The sequence below is a fragment of the Haemaphysalis longicornis genome, unplaced genomic scaffold (assembly GCF_048455015.1).
Source record: "Haemaphysalis longicornis isolate Haplotype H1 unplaced genomic scaffold, Haemaphysalis longicornis Haplotype H1 scaffold_2, whole genome shotgun sequence".
NCBI lineage: Eukaryota > Metazoa > Arthropoda > Arachnida > Ixodida > Ixodidae > Haemaphysalis > Haemaphysalis longicornis.
In genome coordinates, this window is record NW_027526295.1 from 140,115,081 (window position 1) to 140,134,783 (window position 19,703).

Here is a 19,703-nt window from a genome sequence, read left to right on the forward strand (position 1 = left end):
TGTTTAAATGTTTTGGGGAGAGGAGAATGGAAGCTCTCCTTGACGCGGGTTCTACTGAAGCACTAAGCAGCCAGGTTAAGCTTTTCAATTGTAACTAATACAGTATAACCCTTTATAGTGAAGCAAGTTTTAACGAAATCTTGAATATAAGGAAGAAATCTTCGTTTCCCATTACCATTTGTATACATATATTTTATTTTCAGGTATAGTGAAAAATGGATATAATGACCTGGATGTATATAACGAATGGAATTTCAAAGCGGGCTGGTCTATAGTAATAAATTAAAAATATTCGAGTAGGTTGCCTCTGCCTAGTGCCTCCATCAACGAACCATCTTCATCACTGCAATCATCGATCATCTCTGACCTCCCTATCCTTCACAACTGGGCTCCCACCCTTTAGCGTGAGAAAAAAGCTACAGGCACTGCATCGTTTTCAAAGAAAAAGAACGAAGGAAACTCTTACGCAATTTTTATTCATCTTTCTAACAAGGAAATTGCCGTTGTAACTTTCTATTTAGTTTCTACCGGTGCGGTTCTCTACATACAAAAAAAAACACATTGTCTGAGAAATATATTTCTTGTATCAAAAGTTTCAGCACTGAATCGCCCTACGTGGCACGCGCTACACCGTTTCTTTGCACTTGCACACTTTTTCCCAATTGCTCGTGTTAAGGCACGTGGTGGTGCTTCGATAACTGTCTGTCCGGTCGACGTAGTCCACGTACCGATGTTCCCCTTCGATGCTTCCGTACACGTCGAAGTACGCAGTCGGCACCGTTCTGAAGCTAATTCGAACCTCTACTTTTCCGGTAACACCACTTCCAAAGGATGTAGCTTCTATGAGAGTCTCCAGGGCCCACGTGACACACTTTCCAGGAAAGTTCGCCTCTGCCTGAGCATTGATGTAGGCGATCGCGAAGCCAGCGAACGATAGTCCTATTGATGTGTCGTTCAGTTTCTTCTCCGCGCCGTCGCAAGCGCAGAAAGCGTACGGGATGAAGGCATCTTCACAGGTTCTCTCGGGTGGCACCCGGCTCATCAGGCTGATGCCTTTGTTTGTTGGCTTGGTTTGAAGAGCGGGCAGAGAAGCGATGCTGAGGAGGGTGGCATGGAAGTCGTAGGTAGTTACCAGGCGGCGCTGATTAACTTCGAGCCAGACGGCGGCTTCGGGATGCTCAGCTAAGAAGCCACGCGGGAAGACCCAGAGGCAGAAGGGGGTCTTGTCCTCGTGTCGCCCTATTTTTGTCCTGACAGCGCTTCCGAATCGCATGCCATGGTCGCTGAAGAACAGAACTACCGTTCGATCGAGGACACCGGCTGTCCCTAGCCCCCTGAAAAATTCTTCCAACAGTCCGTCTAGATAGCCCAAGTCGCTAGTTGTGTCGTGTGTAATGTAAGCTAAAAACACGTACGCGAACATTGGATGATCACGGTTCATAATTAGGATGTCAGACGTGTACTTGAGAATTTCTTTCGTTTTCAAGCGAGACCCCATGCAGAACTTATTTTTATAATGAAGCCTGTCCATTATGAACATCATTGGTACAGGGTAGTAGTCGGTAGGGGCATTCTTGAAGCCGAAGGAACCTCGAGCCCTGAAGATACTCTGCAAGGGCATTTCCTCCAAGAACAGCGTCGTGTAGTTTAGCGATTTGTAGACATTAAATACGAGAGGGGCGTTATCGTAGTAGATCTCCCTGAATAAGTTTTCAAAGTCGGTTCCAGACACTCCTGAGAGCAGTGGTATCAAATTCGGGAACGAATTTATGCCCACCTTATTGTAGGCCAGAAACTCAAATGCGTTGCGCTCCTCTATGAGGTAGCTGCGCGATTTCTGCAAGCGGCGAAGAGAGTTGAGACGCGACGACGAGTCGACGCCAAGAACAAGTACGCTTAATTGACCTGGTATAAAATTGGCTTGCCTAGCTTGCGGGCCAGGGAATGGAATGAAGAAGTAATCGGAAAAGAGCTCCTCACCACGCGCATTGCATGATATTTTCACGCATTGCTTATGGATAGGTTGTCCGAACCTGTATGGCAACCTGTGACCCAACATCGGCGGCCAGTCCGGATAAGGGGACCACGAGTTGCGGAGTACCTCTTCGTAAAAGCAAGAGGTCTCATTTGCCGACACGTTGTAGCTCCGCAAGAGTTCCCCTTGATCCAGAGTGAATACGCTTCGGTTTTGACGGATTACGGTAGGCTTGGTCTTGTTGCAATAAGTTTCGTAGTTGTACGGAGGTTTTCTAGCTTGGCGATTGATAGTCGGGTGGTAGGCATCATAGGAGGGGAGCTTGCATCCAGGTGTGTCCACCACGTATCCACTCCAGAGTAGGTCCAGTTCCCTAAGCAGTGGGAGAGCTGGGGGGACGAACTTAAGTCCAAGAGCAAATACGGTCACGCCCGCAAGAGATCCTACAAAGAAAGCGAGCAGCGCTCGCCTCCGCCGTGATATTCTCATTTCTCAACGCAGACCTTAATTTTTTCTTCTTCTTTCCTCACTAGAAGTGGCTCATACCCACCGATCGAAGGAGTTGACTAAATAGTAAATGCTCTATATTAAAATAAATTGGCTCCAATCCACGCTGTGAAGGTGGTTGGAAAGCAAAGCTTTAAACGACACCCACAACAATTGCCCATGCGACGTCACTTGAATTAAAACACGCGGTTCTACAAAGAGTGAAAACAGTGATTCTGCTAGCCGTTACCTAGAATTCGCGGGGGCGGCGTCCAGAACGCGGAAGCGTAGACCACGGCCGGGCTAGAGCGATGGACGCCGCCGCCGTAGCCCAGCAATGCGTCGGCCGAAACAAAACGGAGAGGACCGTCTTTCGAAGGGTGAGACAGCAGAACCTAGCCATCCTGATGTACTAGCTCGGGGCTACACCACCACGTGACACAAGCGTAGACACCGAAACAACACAACTTGGATCTTAATGATTCCCATTTATACAGATTTAAGCTAGTTATTTTAGTAATTTTGAGAATTGCGAGAAAGCTGAGGGAACTTTTAAAATCACTATTTATCCCGACCAGTTGCTCCTTCCGCCCTTTGTAATACCTATAAAAAAAAATCGAATTGGTATTCATCAATTTAGAAAACGGAGTCCCATTCGTGGCAATCAGTGCGGTAAAGGCAGCGTTTCTGTAGCGGCCAGATGTCTGTATGTGGTCTCTACATTTTATTTTACCGCCCTGCAAATGAATCCTTATCGTATTTGTGCTGTACGAACACTTAATTCTGTCTGGTGACGTGCTGTCGAACAAGTTGTAGCCATGCGAAGGAAGCGTGCAATGGACGCGAAGCACGCCAGAACAGACCAAAAACAGCCGTTGCTAAAGCAGACGACAAAGCCATCCCTCAAACGCGCCCGTCGGTGCGAGAAGGCAGCTGCGCGCGGCGAATGCTGGGGGAATACCGCACTATCGACGCACCATCTACACTGTGCTCCGATAGTAAAAACCACCCTCCTTCTCGACATGCGCGTTCGGAGTTTCTTGTCCCGCACGCCACGAAGGAATCGTTGGCTGGTAGAAGTAGAGCTTGGCTTTAAAACACGGCAGGAGTAGAATTCCGGCCAGAAGCACAGTGCAAACACTGGAAATTCCACAGTTTGCAGCGCCACCTGTGAAAGTGGACGATAAACAAGGTAACGAACCGGGCGCCTGTGAGATGTAGTATCCCAACAGTATCCCTGCTCACAGGCTATATGTAGTTTAAAGGCCCTGCTCATACTACGTCATTGTCGACGTCACGAAAACACCTAATTTAGCGGGAGAATTGAAATTTTCACATAAAATATGTTATGTCTCATTGACTAAAGCATCGTTTGCTGCTGAACAAGCGCTAAGGGTCTATAAAACACTAAGCCTTTCGAATAAAACAAACTTGCATTTAGCCTGATGGCTCCTTTAAGAACTTCTGTACTGTCACATCGTAATTGCGTCTTTCTTCGCACCGGTTTTTTTTTGTCTGCGTGCGCAAATTACATCGAACTGTTTTTTTCTCGGGCACACCATGTTTGCGTCTCTTTCTACCGCTTCGGGTCGTCTTCTTACAGCGTGAGGAAGGCGCTATGTTACAAATTTTATTGAAGTATCGAGGCTTCGATACTTCGATATCGAAGCGCGCTACTTCGTTACTTCGCTATGTACCAACTCGCTCAAACCAATACTCTGCTGAAGAACATTTAATCAGCATTTTGTGAATTTCGTGAATCTGGAACATTAGCCACTCAAAGCTCCCGAGTCATTGCAAATGCCCTGTTCGCATGTCTCACGAAGAAAGTAACAACCAGATCGTTTTGTTCTACCGCTGGAAAAATGCGTTGATAGCTAAGAGGCAAAGCACCAGGCCGACACTGTGAAGACGTGTGAGCAAACCTCATTCACTATAAATATCCCATGTTGGGAATCAGCCATCCCAGCGCTGTCACCTCTGTTGGGAATGGGCGACCTCACCGCAGCCACCACTGTTTGGACTGGCCATCCGAGCGCAGTCACCGGTGTAGCGACGTTGCCTTCCCCCGTCCGCTATCGACGCGGTGCAGAGCAGAGCGATGTTCTAGAGCCGACGAAAACTTGAAGCAACATTTATATGCAGTATGCACAAGGGCAACAAAAGTGTTACACGGCTCGCACAAAGGTGACAGCACGTCTCCACTCGGTGCCTCCGAAAAGTGCCGCGCTCGCTGTGCTTACGAGCGGGTGAGTGAGTGAGTAAACACTTTATTGAATCGCCTGATGTGGTGTCCCTAATGGAGCACCATGACGCGGCCTACGTCATCCCGTCAAAGACCCTCTACTCGGCAGCCGCCTCTCTACTCCCCTCGAGGTCCTTCAGCTGCTCCTGAATGGGGGCCGAGCCCTCTTGACTTTCGACCGGCTTCTGCTTTTCAAGGACCGCCAGGATCAGCTGGACGGCCTGGAGTTGGTCGTTCTTGTCGTTGCTCCACGCCGCAGCCTCGAACCACGGCGGGATCGTTGTTGCTGTTGCCGCTTCGCTGGGCCTTGCCGTACAGTCCAAAAGCAGGTGGGCCACAGTGGCTGGCGCACTGTGACACACCTTGCACGTGTCGTCCTCGTACTGTTCAGGGCACGCGTGCTTAATGATGACCGGGGTCAGTAGCGAACCCGTCTGCATCTGTCTGAACACCACCGCCTGTTCCCGAGTCAGACTCGGGTCGGGCGGCGCCATTCTCCTCCTGCTTAGCCTGTAGTGCTCCGTTATTTCGTTATATGTGGCCAGCCTATCCTTGGACTCCCCCCACCATTTCGCAGACGGGTTCGCTACGGCCGCGCGTCCTGTTAACTCTCGCGCGGTCGAGTTCGCCGGCTCGTTGTGGTTTTGGTAGCGTTCCGAGATTTCGTTCCCGGCGTGAGCCGGGAACCACTTAACTGTGACTTCTCTATCCTTGAGGTCAAGCGCTGTGAGCACCCGCACGGCCTCACAACATACTCTGTTCTTGGCATAGTTTCTCACTGCACTCTTAGAGTCACACAGCACGGTCTTGCAGTCCGGATCCGAGATGGCTAAAGCAATCGACACCTCCTCCGCGCACCGCGTCTTCTTCGTGCGTACGCTCGCCGCGGTGATCGCACCGCCGGTCTTGGCGTCGATGACCACCGCCGTGAACGCCCAGCGTTCTTGATACTCCGAGGCGCCGACGTATTTCGTTCCCGGCAGCGCCGCGTGCAATTCCACCATTGCCCTGGCTCTCGCCGCTCTCCGTTCCAAGTTGTGTTCGAGGCTCATGTTCTTTGGAATGGGTAGACTCTCATTCCCCTTCGTACTTGGTCCGGGATCAATGCCGTGTGGCCGTAGCCATCCTTGCTTGAGTCGGGGTCTGCGCCCAGTCTTTTCAGGATGGCTCTTCCGGTTTTGGTTGCGGCAAGCCGCTCGAGCTGGGCGGCTCTCTGTGCCTCTCCGATCTCCTCGAGCGTGTTGTGCACGCCGAGGTCCAGCAGCTTCTCTGTGCTCGTGCAATCGAGAAGTCCGAGTGCAGTCTTGTGGGCCTTGCGGACCATCGCACTGATCTTATTGCGTTCGTCTAGCCGGCAGTTGTGAAAGGCGGCGACGTACGCCACGTAGCTCATGGTGAACGAGTGAACGAGCCGCAACAGGCTGTCCTCCTGCATATCGGCCTTTCTGTTGGCGACCCTCTTCACGAGGCGCGTGGCCGCAGACACCTTGGCCGCGAGGCGATTGATCGTTTCGCCGTTGTTTCGATGTTTCTCGATTAACAGGCCCAGCACCCGGATCTTCTCGACCTCGGGAATCACCTGGCCGCTGCTGGTTCTGATCTTGATCTTCTCGTGCTCCGTTCGCTCAGTCTTCTTTCTTGCTCCCTTCGGCGGTAACACCAGGAGTTCCGACTTGACGGGGGAGCAGATCAGGCTCGACCCGTCAAGTTGGGCCTCGATGACGTTCCCCGCTCTCTGAAGCGATTCCTCGATGAACCCGTCGCTGCCACCCGGGACCCACAACGTGATGTCTTCAGCGTATATCGTGTGCCGCACATCCGTTAGCGCTTCTAGGCGCCGGCGACGCTGATCATCACGATGTTGAAGAGCAGCGGTGATATCACCGAGCCCTGCAGGATCCCGGAGCTGCCGAGCTGCTTTTTCTGTAGCTTCAGGTCACCGACTTGGATTTCTGCCGTTCTGTCCGTCTGAACCCGCGTATGTAGTTGTAGGACCTCTCGCCGAGGTTCAGCTTGTTGACCTGGGCCAGGATAGCAGAGTGCTTGACCTTGTCGAACGCGCTCTGCAGGTCCAGCCCCAGCACCGCCTTGTTGTCCCGCGTCTTCGTTCTGTCGTCGATAATTTATGCCTTAAGCTGGATCATTGCGTCTTGGGTGCAGAGCTTGCCCCTGAAGCCGAGCATCGACTTCGGGAACAGGTCTTCTTCCTCCAAGCAACGCTGCCAGCGATTCATCAGAACGTGCTCCATTGCCTTCCCGACGCATGAAGTCAGGGAAATGGGCCGGAGGTTCTCAACGCTGGACGGCTTTCCGGGTTTTGGTATAAGGATCGTCTTCGCCGTCCTCCATTTCTTGGGTATGCTGCCCGACTTCCAGCACTTGTTGAACAGCGCCGTCAGGCTCTCTATTGCCGTCTAGCTGAGATTATTCAGGGCTTTGTTGGTAACCTTGTCCGGGCCAGTGGTCGAGCGACAGTTGAGTTCGTGCATCGCCGCTCTGACCTCCCAGACCTCGATGTCCCTGTCGAGCTTCTCGTTTGCCTCGCCCCGGTAGTCTGGGTGCGACTCCTCCGGGCTCGTTGGCATGTACTTGTTGTTGGTTCGTCTTCGCACCTCGTCTTCTCCTAGCTCGCGGATCGCTCCGTTGAGGATCTTGGCCAGGTTGTCTTTTTGATAAGACTTCGTTTGCGTCTCGTCGAGCAGATGCCGTAACATGGCCCAAGTCTTTGCGTTGTGCATTTGGCCGTCCGCGTCGCTACATGTCTCGAACCACTGCTGCCGGCACAGCGTGCGGCACTGCTTCTGAATCGGGCGGTTCAGTTCGGCCACCTTTTTCCTCAGGCGCCTGTTGGTGCGTTGTTTGCGCAATCTCTCCTGTATCGACCTTTTCGCCTCTAGCAGTTGCGCCAGGCGGCTGTCGATCGTTTCGAGTTCTGACTCCGTCTCGATTTCCTTGGTGGCGCCCACCATCCCTTCCAAGATCCTGTTCGTCCACGTCTCCACGTCGTTCGTGTTGTCGGTCTCTGTTAGAGTCAGCAGGTCCCTGAAGAGATCCCAGTCCGTGATTTTGTGGATTCGTCTCTCATCAGTCTTGCCTCGCAACGGAATCTTCACCTCGATGATGAAGTGGTCACTGCCTAGGTCTTGCCCGGTGTTGTGCCACTCGAACTCTTTCTTCCCCTTCGGCGCCCACACGAGCGTCAGGTCCGGCGTCGTATCCCGGCTGACCGAGTTTCCGGTCCGTGTGGGTTGCGACGGGTCCGTAATCAGGGTTAGCCCGGCGTCCGTGTAGTCCGTTAACAGGTCTCTCCCCTTGGCGAGTGTCTTTCCGTAGCCCCAAGCCTGGTTCGGCGCGTTGAAGTCCCCTCACACCACCAGGTTGTCTTGCGGTCTTGCCGTCTTGCAGGCCTTGTGTAGCACTGCTTTGAATTTCTGTTTGGCGTTGGCCGGGCTTCTGTAGATGTTCATCAAGAGCGTGCTCTCTTTCTTCTTTCCTCCCGTTATTATTTCGACGAACGTGTGTTCGGTGGCCGAATTCTTGACTCCCTCCCTCTCTACGTAGGTGAGACCTTTCCTCACCAGGGTGCAGACGCCCCGTCCTTTGCCGTTGGTGGTGCGGCTGGGCGGGCTGGCGTGGGTTCTGTACCCCGGAAGTCGGGTCTCCTCTACGAGGATTTCTTGTAACAATATTACGTCCGGTTTTCTGATTTCCTGCTGTATGTGTTGCTGCAAGACCGCCTTCTTGCTCATGAAGCCATTGCAATTCCAATGCCAGATCTTTAGAGTTTTCTCTTGGGACCTTATTGTCTGCGGGTTTTATACCCAGGGAGTCCGTTGCAGCCACGAGAAGTTTGAATTGCTCCAATCAGGACTCTCGCTTACCGAAGTTAGAATCCGACGAATGAAGGCGAAGCGATTGCGTCACCCAAAGCCGCCGCCCCCAGGCATGTAGCGGTGTGTCTGCCGCGGGCCGGTCGTCCGGAGCATGATTCGGCCCAGCCGTTGAGACCGGAAAAGGAGAGGCGACTCTGCGGCACCTTCACCTTCGGTCAAGTTTGCCGCGCGCGGTTTGGCGGAGACGCGCATCGACGCCGCTGTCGGCGCGTCGCCCGGTGCAGTGAATTTGGGCTGGACGTTCTGGCACAACATCCACGTGAGAGTTTTTTAAAGAAAAATGTTTACTACTTTCGTCCAGCGATTTTGGGGGGGGGATGCGCAAGGTGACCTTTTGACCGGAGACAGCCCCGGCGAGAAACACCTCGAAGCGCTTCGCGCGATTCGCCGGACCCGCTGTCGGCGCTGCGCAGAACGCCACGTTTTCAGTAGTTCTGCGACGAACGAGCAGCGGTTGCCGCCGCCGCTGCGGCCGAGGCAGCCTACCACCCCTCAGCCTCCGCATATATGCGTTTCCTAGTCAGTACAGCGAGACGTCACCTGAGATTGCTTGTGGGGGTTATATCACAACTGCGGGCCCTCCCATGCATGCGGCGCTGGGTCTTCTCGGGCAACGTGACTCGACTCGCGCCCGGGGAAGAGGAACGAAGCGTTCGGAGAGAATGAACGCCGCGTTCGCCGTGTTCGCCACGGCAAACGCCGCGTTACCCGGCCTCCATCTGTGAGCGTTCCACGGAAGCGAACGGCTTTGAGACGTGGTAAGTAATACAGCTGAATCGAAGATTAACCAAGCGAAACCAAGACTCAACCGTACTAAGCCAAGCTATTTCTTTGCGTATTTGAAGTTAGCAGCTAAGCTTCAGCCATTTTTATTTACTCTTTACTGAAGCGCCGTTTTATTGACCTGGCAGCAAGTACAACAGCAACAACAACGACGGCTTTTGGCGGAATGGGGCACGTAATTCTTTCGTCTTAATATTTAATGTTTCCCTCGCCCCCTCGGAAAAGGCATGGAATGATACCCGAATACCCCGAAGTGATAAATGCTTCCCTTACCTTAAACATGTTTACCGTCTCTTTACTACTACAGGTAATCCGGCACTGTGCCCAGCCTCCTGGTACAAAACATGGGTTTCGGCACACGTGAGGCAAAGTACACACGCTCATCCCGAGCGCAGAGTAGGTGTGTTGTCGCCCACCTCAACTAATTCCAGCGCACGTCCCGCGGGATTTGTCCTCAAACAAACATAATATCCGAGCTTCGCCGTGGCCAACACGCCAACACAGGCCGGTAATCGTTTACGCTGCGTGCCTAGAATCTAATTGGCATCCGGGAATTCAGCTGCTGGCGGCTCTATAAAATGGACAGGTTGAAAGCGGCCCTGTCTGCATTGCTTCCTTAGTGTCTAGGCCCCAAGTTCGTGTGTGCTGGGTCTTATTTGCATCGTATTTGCTCGTGACATGTTTCCCGTCACCTCCGACATTTTCGCGTGCTCTACTCCGTCACTGCCGTACTTGCCAGTTTTAGCCACTTGTCGTTTAATCAGGTACACTCCAACAATTGAGCTCCGGATACAAGAAATGGGTCTAATGCCGTGTACTCTGTATACTTCACCTAACTTATCCCCACTTTTTTTTCTTTTACCCCTTACGTGATCTTTCGTTTATTAATTGCGGTGACCAGAACCGGGGATCGTACCGCATGCTATCTGCTCCATAGAGGTCCGATGAAAAAAAACCAAGGGAGCTATGGTCATTACTGGTGTAAACAATGGACGTTTTTCCAGTAGTGGTCCTCCAAGGGGCTGTCACGGCGGTCTAAAAAATGGCCGGCAGTACCGCCCTCCAAAGTCTTGCGGCCGGAAAACTCATGCGCAAAACCTTTTTGTCGTTCGGACCCTCCCGCACCCTCTCGTCATACGTACATTTCACTCTAATGCCACGGAAGCAGGTGCACATTCCCGAGACTACTCTGCAATGCGGGAGCCGCCTCTTTGTTCACTTCTTTAACAGCTTTGCTATTAAGGCCGAGACAAATCCGTCCGGCATAGGCAGAAAACGCCGAGCACACGTGAGTGCGTGCCTCGCGGGGACCGCCCGCCATCGTCCAGTCTTGCGCGTGGGCTTACGCCACAGAAGGAGGTCCCGGCGTCATCGACGTCGTCGTGTAGCGACCGATGCGCCAAGGGTCCACCAGGCCGAAGACAATGGCGACGAATCTGTCAAGACACCCTTTCACAATCCACATGTGGAGGAGGTACATTTTTCTTTAGTCCCTGGCCATGCGGACATCAGGGGCAACGCGCATACGGACGATGTAGCTGACCTCGCTGTCGCAGCTCCCGTTCTATTCGGCATAACTAATCTGGCTCTTTTTTTCATTTTCAACATTTGATTTTATTGTAGGGGTTAACGCGCCGACGCAACGCAGGCGGTGAGACGCGCCGTAGTGGTCGGCCGCCTACCAAGGTGGCCGCCGCAGCAGCGATAAGCGCACGCCACAAAGGAAGGCCAGGAAGTCACGTGTGGCGCACAGCCGTGTGCGATGGAGGAAGACGAACATTCAGCTGTGGTCGCTTGTACAACGGCAAGGCTTAAAAAACACCGTGAGGCCAAAAAGATAAGGAATAGGCGGTGTTTTCATTGAGAACATGTCTGTATATCATTGCGAAACCACACCTTGACCACACCTCGACAGCGGGCCTAGCCCGGGCACTGACGCTTTCGCTACCAACAAGGGTTAACGGAAGCTAAACCACAGCAATTATTTTCTCGCCTGTCGCCACTTCTCGGAATCCAGAAAACTGCTTTCGAATGAGCCAATTGAGCATTTAAGGTTGATTTTATCGATTCCACTTATGTTATCTACTGGCGTAACAAATTTGGGGTATGCAAAAAGGGATATATAAATGTCTTCAAGATTTTCTTACTGCTTCAGGCTCTTTGAATTGGTGAAGGCTGCTAATTAATGGGTAATTCGGGTTTTAACGATAACAAAGTTTCATTTTATGGTATTTGTTTTTCCGCGAATAAGTTAGTATTTTGAGGTCCCCACGAGTTTCTACAAGCGAGTTAGCCCTGGCCAATCCCTTCTTGTCAGTACGTCACGTGCCGTAAACTTCTATTGCATAATCATCATTATCACCATATGTGTCGCCACCGTACCAGCTGAAAAAGTGGAGGTCTGGCGAGGCTTGGACGCTCTACAAGAGTTTTTGCCCGACTCGGTTGTCCCGTCGGCAGATGGCAACAATAGGGATGATGACGATTGCTACTAAACAAAACGTTGTACATACTTTAATGGTCTCTGTTTAACAGTGCCATCCGAAACGGCTTTGCACTGCTTTGGCAGGTTGCTCCCTTTTTCCTGAGATTCGCTGTCAGTGTGGGGAGGGGCTAACTCGACACCCAGCTGTGCTGCTTCATCAGCCTTGCACAACTAGTGCAAACGGCGCCATTTTTTAAAGCAAAGCTTTTTATCTCTACCCCCCAAGGGTTCTTTCGCGACCGTTGGTGTCAACAGAAAACTCCAGCGGACAAATAAAAGAATGTACTGGCGCCGCCAGGAATCGAACCTGGAAATAGTAGACTAACAAAGCGAGAGCCCGTTGTGTTACCGATTAAGCTACGAGCCCACGCAAACACGGGGAAGACCGGTGGTGTACTCACCAAGCCTCATCTACGGGTTAACCCCCTGCATTCTCGCTGAATGCCACGTGAAAGAGTCACGCGACCTCCCGCGCCGCTGTGCGGTCCACCCACGGCCCGTCTAGCGGCCCAGTGCGCGCCTTGCGCATGTGCTAAGAGTTAAAAAATTAAAGGAAGCTCTCACCAATGCATGGGATGTCAGTTCTAGTTCACCAATGTGCTACAGCCTCTGGCCTCTAGTGGTGATGTAAAAAATCACGGCTCCTTGTCGTCCGCCCTCGCGTCAAATTAAGGAACACATTCAAATACTCCTTGATGGCCAGGCCATGACTCCAAGCCCGAGCATAAATATCTTGGGCCTACATCTCCAGGCTAAAACCAAGAGTGACGTATCCTTGCAGCGCCTCAAACACAGCCTTAATCAAATCATACATACGATCAGGCGAGTTGCCACCAAGAAGCGAGGCCACAATGAATCCTATACCTTTCGATTAATTCAAGCTTTTGTCCTCTCGAGAATCACTTGCGTCAACCCCCCTGTCTTCTTTTCGGCAAGGTGACATACAGATGCTTTATATAATGATTAGAAAGGCGGTTGAGCAGGCCATTGGTCTTCGAATGAGTGCGTTCACAGAGAGGCTTTACCACGGGGCTCAACAACACGGTGGAAGAGCTGATAGAAGGACATCTTTCTAACAAGAAGCTCCTACACAGGACTGTGGCGGGTAGCCGCATGCTTCCCCAGATTGGCTGGGCAGCACAGAATGTCACTCCGCTTGATGTACTCTCGGACTCTTGGGGACTAAAAGTAAACATGCTCCCTTTGCTTAGAAATATTAACCACTCACACGACAAGGGTCGCCAACAAGCATCGGCTCAAGCGTTCATCACCACCCTCGGTGGGGAACATGCAGTTATCTACACAGACGCCTCCCTATATCGAGGGCAGCAATATGCCGCCAAAGTGGCTACCTCCAGAACCGACCTCCTTGCGTGTACCTCCCTCAAGACCCAAGAAATGACAGCCGCAGAAGAGGTAGCCATCACCTTGGGTCTCACTCATCCAGGGGTTCGGAAGGTAGTCACCGATTCCCAGCAAGCCTACTGGAATTGCCAGTTGGGTTGGGTGTCCCGACCTGCACTGCGTGTGTTAAAAACCACTCCCCAAATGGTTCTATTCAGGTCATCCGGACACCCGCTCACGCTTCCATGGATGGAAACGAATACGCCCACCAACAAGCCTGCGCTTTTACCTCCCGTGCTATGGCGCTGCACGAGGACAGTCACCCACTAGCCAGGTCTAGGGAGATAACCCAGCATTATCGCCTATAGAGACAGACCCTACCTTCGCCTTACCTTGACCTTTCCAGATAACAACGAACTACACTACGGCTCACACAATCCGGCTCATTCCCACACCCGACGCGTCTTCACTTAATGCACCCGAATAACTACGACGCTGAATGTAAATTTTGCCCAGAAATAGGAACACCCCGCCACATAACCGGGCTGTGTGACTTTAGCCCCGAGCATCCTCCTCTCTTTCCGTCAACCACCCAACAAGAGCAATGGGAAATGCTGCTGTCAAGCCCCTCTTGCCTACCCAGCTTCAGCTGGTGGACTGAGCACAGGTGGCGCGGACTGCATATGGGGTCCAGTGAATAAGGCCGTTCATAAATCTGAATAGAAGTATTTCCTCGTCCCGCTCCTCCTCATCCTTCGTTCCTTCCGCAAATCTCGTCGCCTCCATGCATGGCGCAGCGACGAAGCAAGATGGTCTAACACCGGGTTTGAGCTTCCTTTAATTTTATAAAAAAAGAGTTTACACTCATGTGCTAGAGCAATACAACTCAACCAACCGCCGTTCATGCACCCTGCATTGATTTAACCGTACCAAGAATATCTCTTGGAAGTAATAGAGGGTGTGGTTCAGTGCATTTCATTTCCCTCTGGTTTCACTATACGTAGAGCGACGGGAGCGAAGTTAAGTGACGTCGCATGGGTAATCGTTGTGGGTGCCGCTTACAGCTTTGCTTTCCAACCACATTCGCAGGGTGGATTGGCGCGAATATTTTTTTTATGTTTGTTACTCCATCACTGGTAGCAATGTGCTCGCAGTATGGTCAGGCTTTACTGTGTTTGCCCTTTTCCTTTGTAAGCTTCTTTTAGAGCACTGCTTTTATGCGGCCGCCCCTGTGGTCAAGTGCCAAACATCTCGCAAGTGCTAGCATTGCGGGTAAAGAACTGCCTGTCAACTTTAAAGAAAACTGAGTGAAGCTTGGTATCAGGTAGCTTGACTTTTAATTCCAAGGCTCGACTTTTAAATATTGCTTCCCTTTCCAAGGCGCTGGTTGCATACAGTACTCCTTTGCATGACAAAAGAGCGGGGCATAAGAGTCGTGCCGTCGGAAATGCACCTAATTTCCCCTCGGATGAAGTGCCATTGTGAGTCTCGAGAGGAGAGAGCGGTGGCGGCTTATCACTAAGTTGCACCACATAAGACAATTTTGCTTTTCAAGTCCCACAGTTGCATGTCGTACTCCTACCTTCTCATTCACGCACCCACATCTCTCACGAGCATCCCTATCAGGCTCCAGATTTTTTTGCTCGGAGTGCCATTAGCACACAGAAACACAAGTTTAAAGCAAAATTTACGCTATTATAACAATTTCAGGTGGAACTTTCGTGATATCTGCATTATTGTAGAAATGCCATGCGCGTTAGGTTTTGACATTTTCCATTATTTTTTAATATTTTCCTTATTGTTTAGTTTTTCAAAATTTCGTTTTACCAGTTATCTCTATGTACGCTGTTATAGCGATTACAGTGGAACGTCTGCGATATCTGCATTTCTGGGAAATTGCAAGGCGTTACACGGTCCTGACTGGGGGAGGGGGGGGGGGGGGGCTGTGTACTCGTCAAGGAATGCTACACATGAAAACTAACGCGTTTCCCCGTAGACCGGCTGGTCGACTCAAAATCTCCGATAAAATCTCTGGACACACTGTGCGTGCCTGAAACCGGACTTCCTTTGTGTCAAAACGGTTCCTTGAAAATATCGACAATGGAACGGTTCTAGATAAGCCATTACACGCATCCATCATGAAGAAGGAGTACAATAGTATATCTTAGTCCCATAAACGACGTATCGGTATTCGTTTAGATCGTTTGTAGATGCAGTTACTTAGTGCGGGACAAATCGTTGCATGGGTTCCGTCTTCTTCTGCGACATCGGTATTTGAAGATTTGACGATTGGTTGGGCGCCCTTTCAGCGGAGGTTGGCCAGACTTTTAACAGAGGTTTTGACGCGCATGTGACGTCCGTGTTGTACAGAACGGGGTTCCTGGAACTGTTCCTTTAGGGAGGAACAAAGGAACGCCCCCGTTCTATTAAGAGTGGGTGGAACTGTAACGCTAACTCGTTACGTTTACGGAGGAACGGCAGAGGGAACGGTTTTCCTTCTGGAAACGTTCCATCGCTAGGATTTGACTGTTTTTGATGTCAAGGCTTTAGGGCCCTTACGCTAGCACAAAAAGCCACAGGCCGGCCGCTACTGTGTTTATCTCCTTTTAAGATGTCCCTTCCGTAGAACGTGCTTCCTCGAACGTCAAAGACTAAAGAAAAACCACGTAGCGGGGCCGCAGCCTGTCGGGCAGGCTGTACCGGGTGAGCACGGCCTTGTCGCCACGTCGGATTCAGATGCGCATGAGACAGGTGTTTCGGCGCCCCTTTTATTCGTCTTCTGCGGCGACCTCTTTTTTTGTACAAACAGTGGAACACGAAAGGCGAGCAGCAGAAGACACGATTGTACCGTGTTCATCGCACACATGTTATCTACAGTACAGGCAGCCGTGCCAGCCGAAGGGGCCGTACGAGACTTCTCCGCTGTCTGTCAATGGACATCATGTCCACCGGCGTTGCGCTCACCACGTGTAAATACAAGGCGTCAAGCTCTTAGCCTCAGATTCTTGAAATAGTGCTGCTGCCGCCCAACGCGATGCGAGAGCTATCTGATCTCATGCGGAACAGCAACCATTCCTGAGAGCTGGAAGGCGAATCTGACCTCGGACGTTCTACCGCCCTACGGCACAGCCATAGCGCTCGAACGCGCCACCGTAAACTTTCTCGCAGACCAAGCGGCCCATCAGTTTCGTCATGCGCCCACTGCCAGGTTTGCTTGACCATTGGTTTTGGATTTTTGCTGGGAATTATTGCGCCACCTTTCCTTCGCATAATAACAGTGCGACGACTGTGATGTCTTGTTACCGACCGGTTCCGACCAGTGACTCAGCCGGGCACCGATGGCGACCCGAGTAGTGTATTTTCACGTAGGGTTACCAACCGTCCTGGATTTTGCGGGACTGTCCCGACTTTTCATACAACGTCCCGAGTCCCGCGCCATCCCTGCCGGGACAGCTATAGGTCCCAGATTTGTTTCGGACCGCCCGGTTAGGAACTTTTCTCCGTCCAAAGCGCGCTCAACGAGGCGCGTCATGCTCCGGAACACAAAGTTTGCGCGAACTTGTCCAGGCAGACCTTCAGGTAATGCAGAACTTCCACGTGAAGTGCGACAACATTTACGAGTACATTTTCCAGCAAGAGCAATTGTTTCGAGCAGCCAGAAGAAGGACCACTTCACGAGGCCGCAACCATGAAGAAACAATGAATTTTTCTGGAAGATACTGCCGTAAAGAAAACTGATTTCATTGCCCCCCTAGGTTAAAGTAAGCTACCTCCCCCCTCTTCCCCTTTCGCGACTTTCCATATTAAAGAGTTGGTAACCCTAAGCTGGTGGCTACTGCCGTGCACTCTGTTCCTCCGTTCCGACAACGAGAGGCCGGAGGCCAAACTTAAAAAGTGCAGCATAAAGTTACAGCAGACAAGGCTGCGGCAAAAAGGCCACCATGAACTCTCAATCCCGCGGAGTAACACTCTGAAGCTCTGTTATCCACGCTCTGGCTCAGATTCGTGCGCGTGCCAGAATTTAAGGAGCAATCCAGTACGGTCAAAGTCATGCGACGGCACCGCATAGTGTTTCAATGGGCGTCAAACAAAATATACACAAAACAACCACTGTCCAAGAAAAGCGCGGGTCGTATGCTAGCACATGCCTATGGGCGCATGCGGAGGCAGTCTCCTGAGCCTGAGGGACTGCATCAACTTATCCTCAAGTATAACACTGTAGTACCCTGAAGAGCTCTGGCTGGACGGCTCTTCAACATCGCCAACGAAGTGTTTATTTAGTTACATGGTACTGCCGACCTCTGGTACAAGGTCCTTGGCAGGAGGGGGCGGTAAGAAAAAAAAAGACGGAAGAGGACGCGACATGAAGAAGTAAAGGGTGCAAGAATGTGGCAATATGCCTGGGAAAGGTTTATGTGTAGTGGCATTATTGTAGGCACAATAAGCGTTAATACAACCTGATGCACGCAAGCGTAAAAAGATTTGCACTGAGGTAACAACCTATTAGTATCGATAAGATACGAGGCATCTTTTCAGTAGCAATTTCATCCCAACAGAACGCGACAAAGTGAGCAAAAAACTATCTGTGGGGGGAAACCAGGAAAACATACAAGGGAGCCACAAAGCACAACTGCACACATTGGTCGTCAAGTTACAACTGGAGGCAAAGAATACAAGATATACAACTTCCGTTGTATATCTTGATGGAGAGGGGAAATGTACACAAGATGTTATTTTTTCAAAGCCTTCATGAATGCTTCGACCGTCCTACATTCTACAACGTTAGCTTTAAGCCGATTCCACTCGCGTACACTACGAGGGAAGAACGAATTTTTAAAGTTGTCGGTTTTGCATGAAAATTCCTTCAATTTCTTTGAGTGCAGTGAACGAGTGGAACGGCTAATCACGGGTTCAATATAACCATCCCTACTAATCCCTAGTTTGTCGTAATACAGCAGGTACATGTATTTCTGTCTTTCATAGTATCTTCTTTGCTCTAATTTGGTTAACTGTGCTTTTTCCAAAAGTACACTAGGTGAAATACGCCAACTGTAGCTAGCATACACGAAGCGAATAGCTTTCCTCTGAATGTTTTCTAATTTAGTAATGTTCAACTTAGTATAAGGGTCCCAAACTATAGACGCGTACTCAAGTATGGGCCTAACGTAAGTTTTATAGGCTAACAATTTTATTTCCTGCGTGGATTTTCGTAAAGTTCTCCTCAGGTACCCAAGGCTGCGCTTGGCTTTCGTTTGAATGTAAGCAATATGTTGGTTCCACTTCAAATCGGAAGAAATAATAACGCCTAAATACTTGAATTGATTCACACTTGTAAGCACATGATCTTTGATGCAGTAGGTAAATTTTAAAGGCTCCCGCTTTCGCGTAATGGTCATTGCTACAGTTTTTAGGACGTTAATTTTCATTTGCCATGCTTCACACCACTGAAATATACTTTCGAGTGATGCGTTTAAAAGGGCCTGGTCAGCAGGGCTGTGAACTTCTTGATACAGAACGCAATCGTCTGCGAATAGACGTACCTTTACGGGCAGGGCACCTGCTATATCATTGGTATTGGTGAAAAAGAACTGATTCGTCTGTCCGACACTAACATCTAAATGCAACTCGTGCGGTGTTAAAACAAAGGACTGTATTAAGTTGCGAATATGTATTCTGGGCATTCTTTTTTCACTCATACTGTAATATTGAACCAGAATTCATTGAACGCCTGTGTATTGTTCCTTTTGATGCGGTTTTTTGTACGAAACAATTGTGTTCTTGCGGGTGAGTAACTTTCTTTTCGCATATCTGAAGCGCAATATCCACTGCGCATTTGAAGACCCAAAAGGAAAGCGCCATATGTGTTGCACTTGTAATAGACGAGCGCCATAGTTGCAGTTAAACATGTCTCAATATGTCCGCTGCTCCCTGAAAAAAGGCGTCTAGGAGCGTTTCTTTGAATTCATTTTATCTCCAGATAATCTGCTGCTGGCGGTGTTCACATTCGCACAATATACGTTGTTCGATGTGAATGTTAACTTGCTCACTTCATTTCGCCTTAGGATTATCCTACACCGGATTTTAATTTGTAAAATTCAAATGTATGAAATGTAACTGGAACGCGTTCCTTTCTCAATATAGCAACTTGTAACGGGAACTCGTTTCAAAAATGGGAAGGAACAAGGAACGAGCTTTCGTTCCGATGTTAGAGGAACGTGTACAACACTGCGCAGTTTTGACGTGGAAAGCTTTGGCGCTTATCTTCACTTTCTTTGGGAAGGGATGGCAGAGTTTTCTCGTTTTTTCGGGAGGTGTATGGGGGGAGGGGGAACGAGACCGCAATCGAAAGGTGGGGCTGTCCGCCGAATAAAGAGGGGTACCCGTAAAGATGACGGTGCGTTGTGGCAGCCGCAAAGGGGCCCATGTACTCCCGGGCAATATTAAAAAAAGTCGATAAACGATGGTTTTCGGTTTACAATGATGTCAATATTA

At 50.4% G+C, this 19,703-nt stretch overlaps 1 protein-coding gene across 1 annotated transcript; it reads right to left on the reverse strand.

Annotated features, from left to right (window-relative positions):
- Window positions 1-625: 625 nt before the first annotated feature.
- On the reverse strand, window positions 626-4,789 carry LOC144168321 (uncharacterized). The gene is made up of 3 exons (XM_077697329.1): window positions 4,785-4,789; window positions 2,201-2,348; window positions 626-1,837 (listed from the first exon to the last, which is right to left on the reverse strand). Exons 1-3 carry the CDS (start codon window positions 4,787-4,789, stop codon window positions 626-628), a joined length of 1,365 nt encoding a protein of 454 aa, XP_077553455.1.
- Window positions 4,790-19,703: the final 14,914 nt, after the last annotated feature.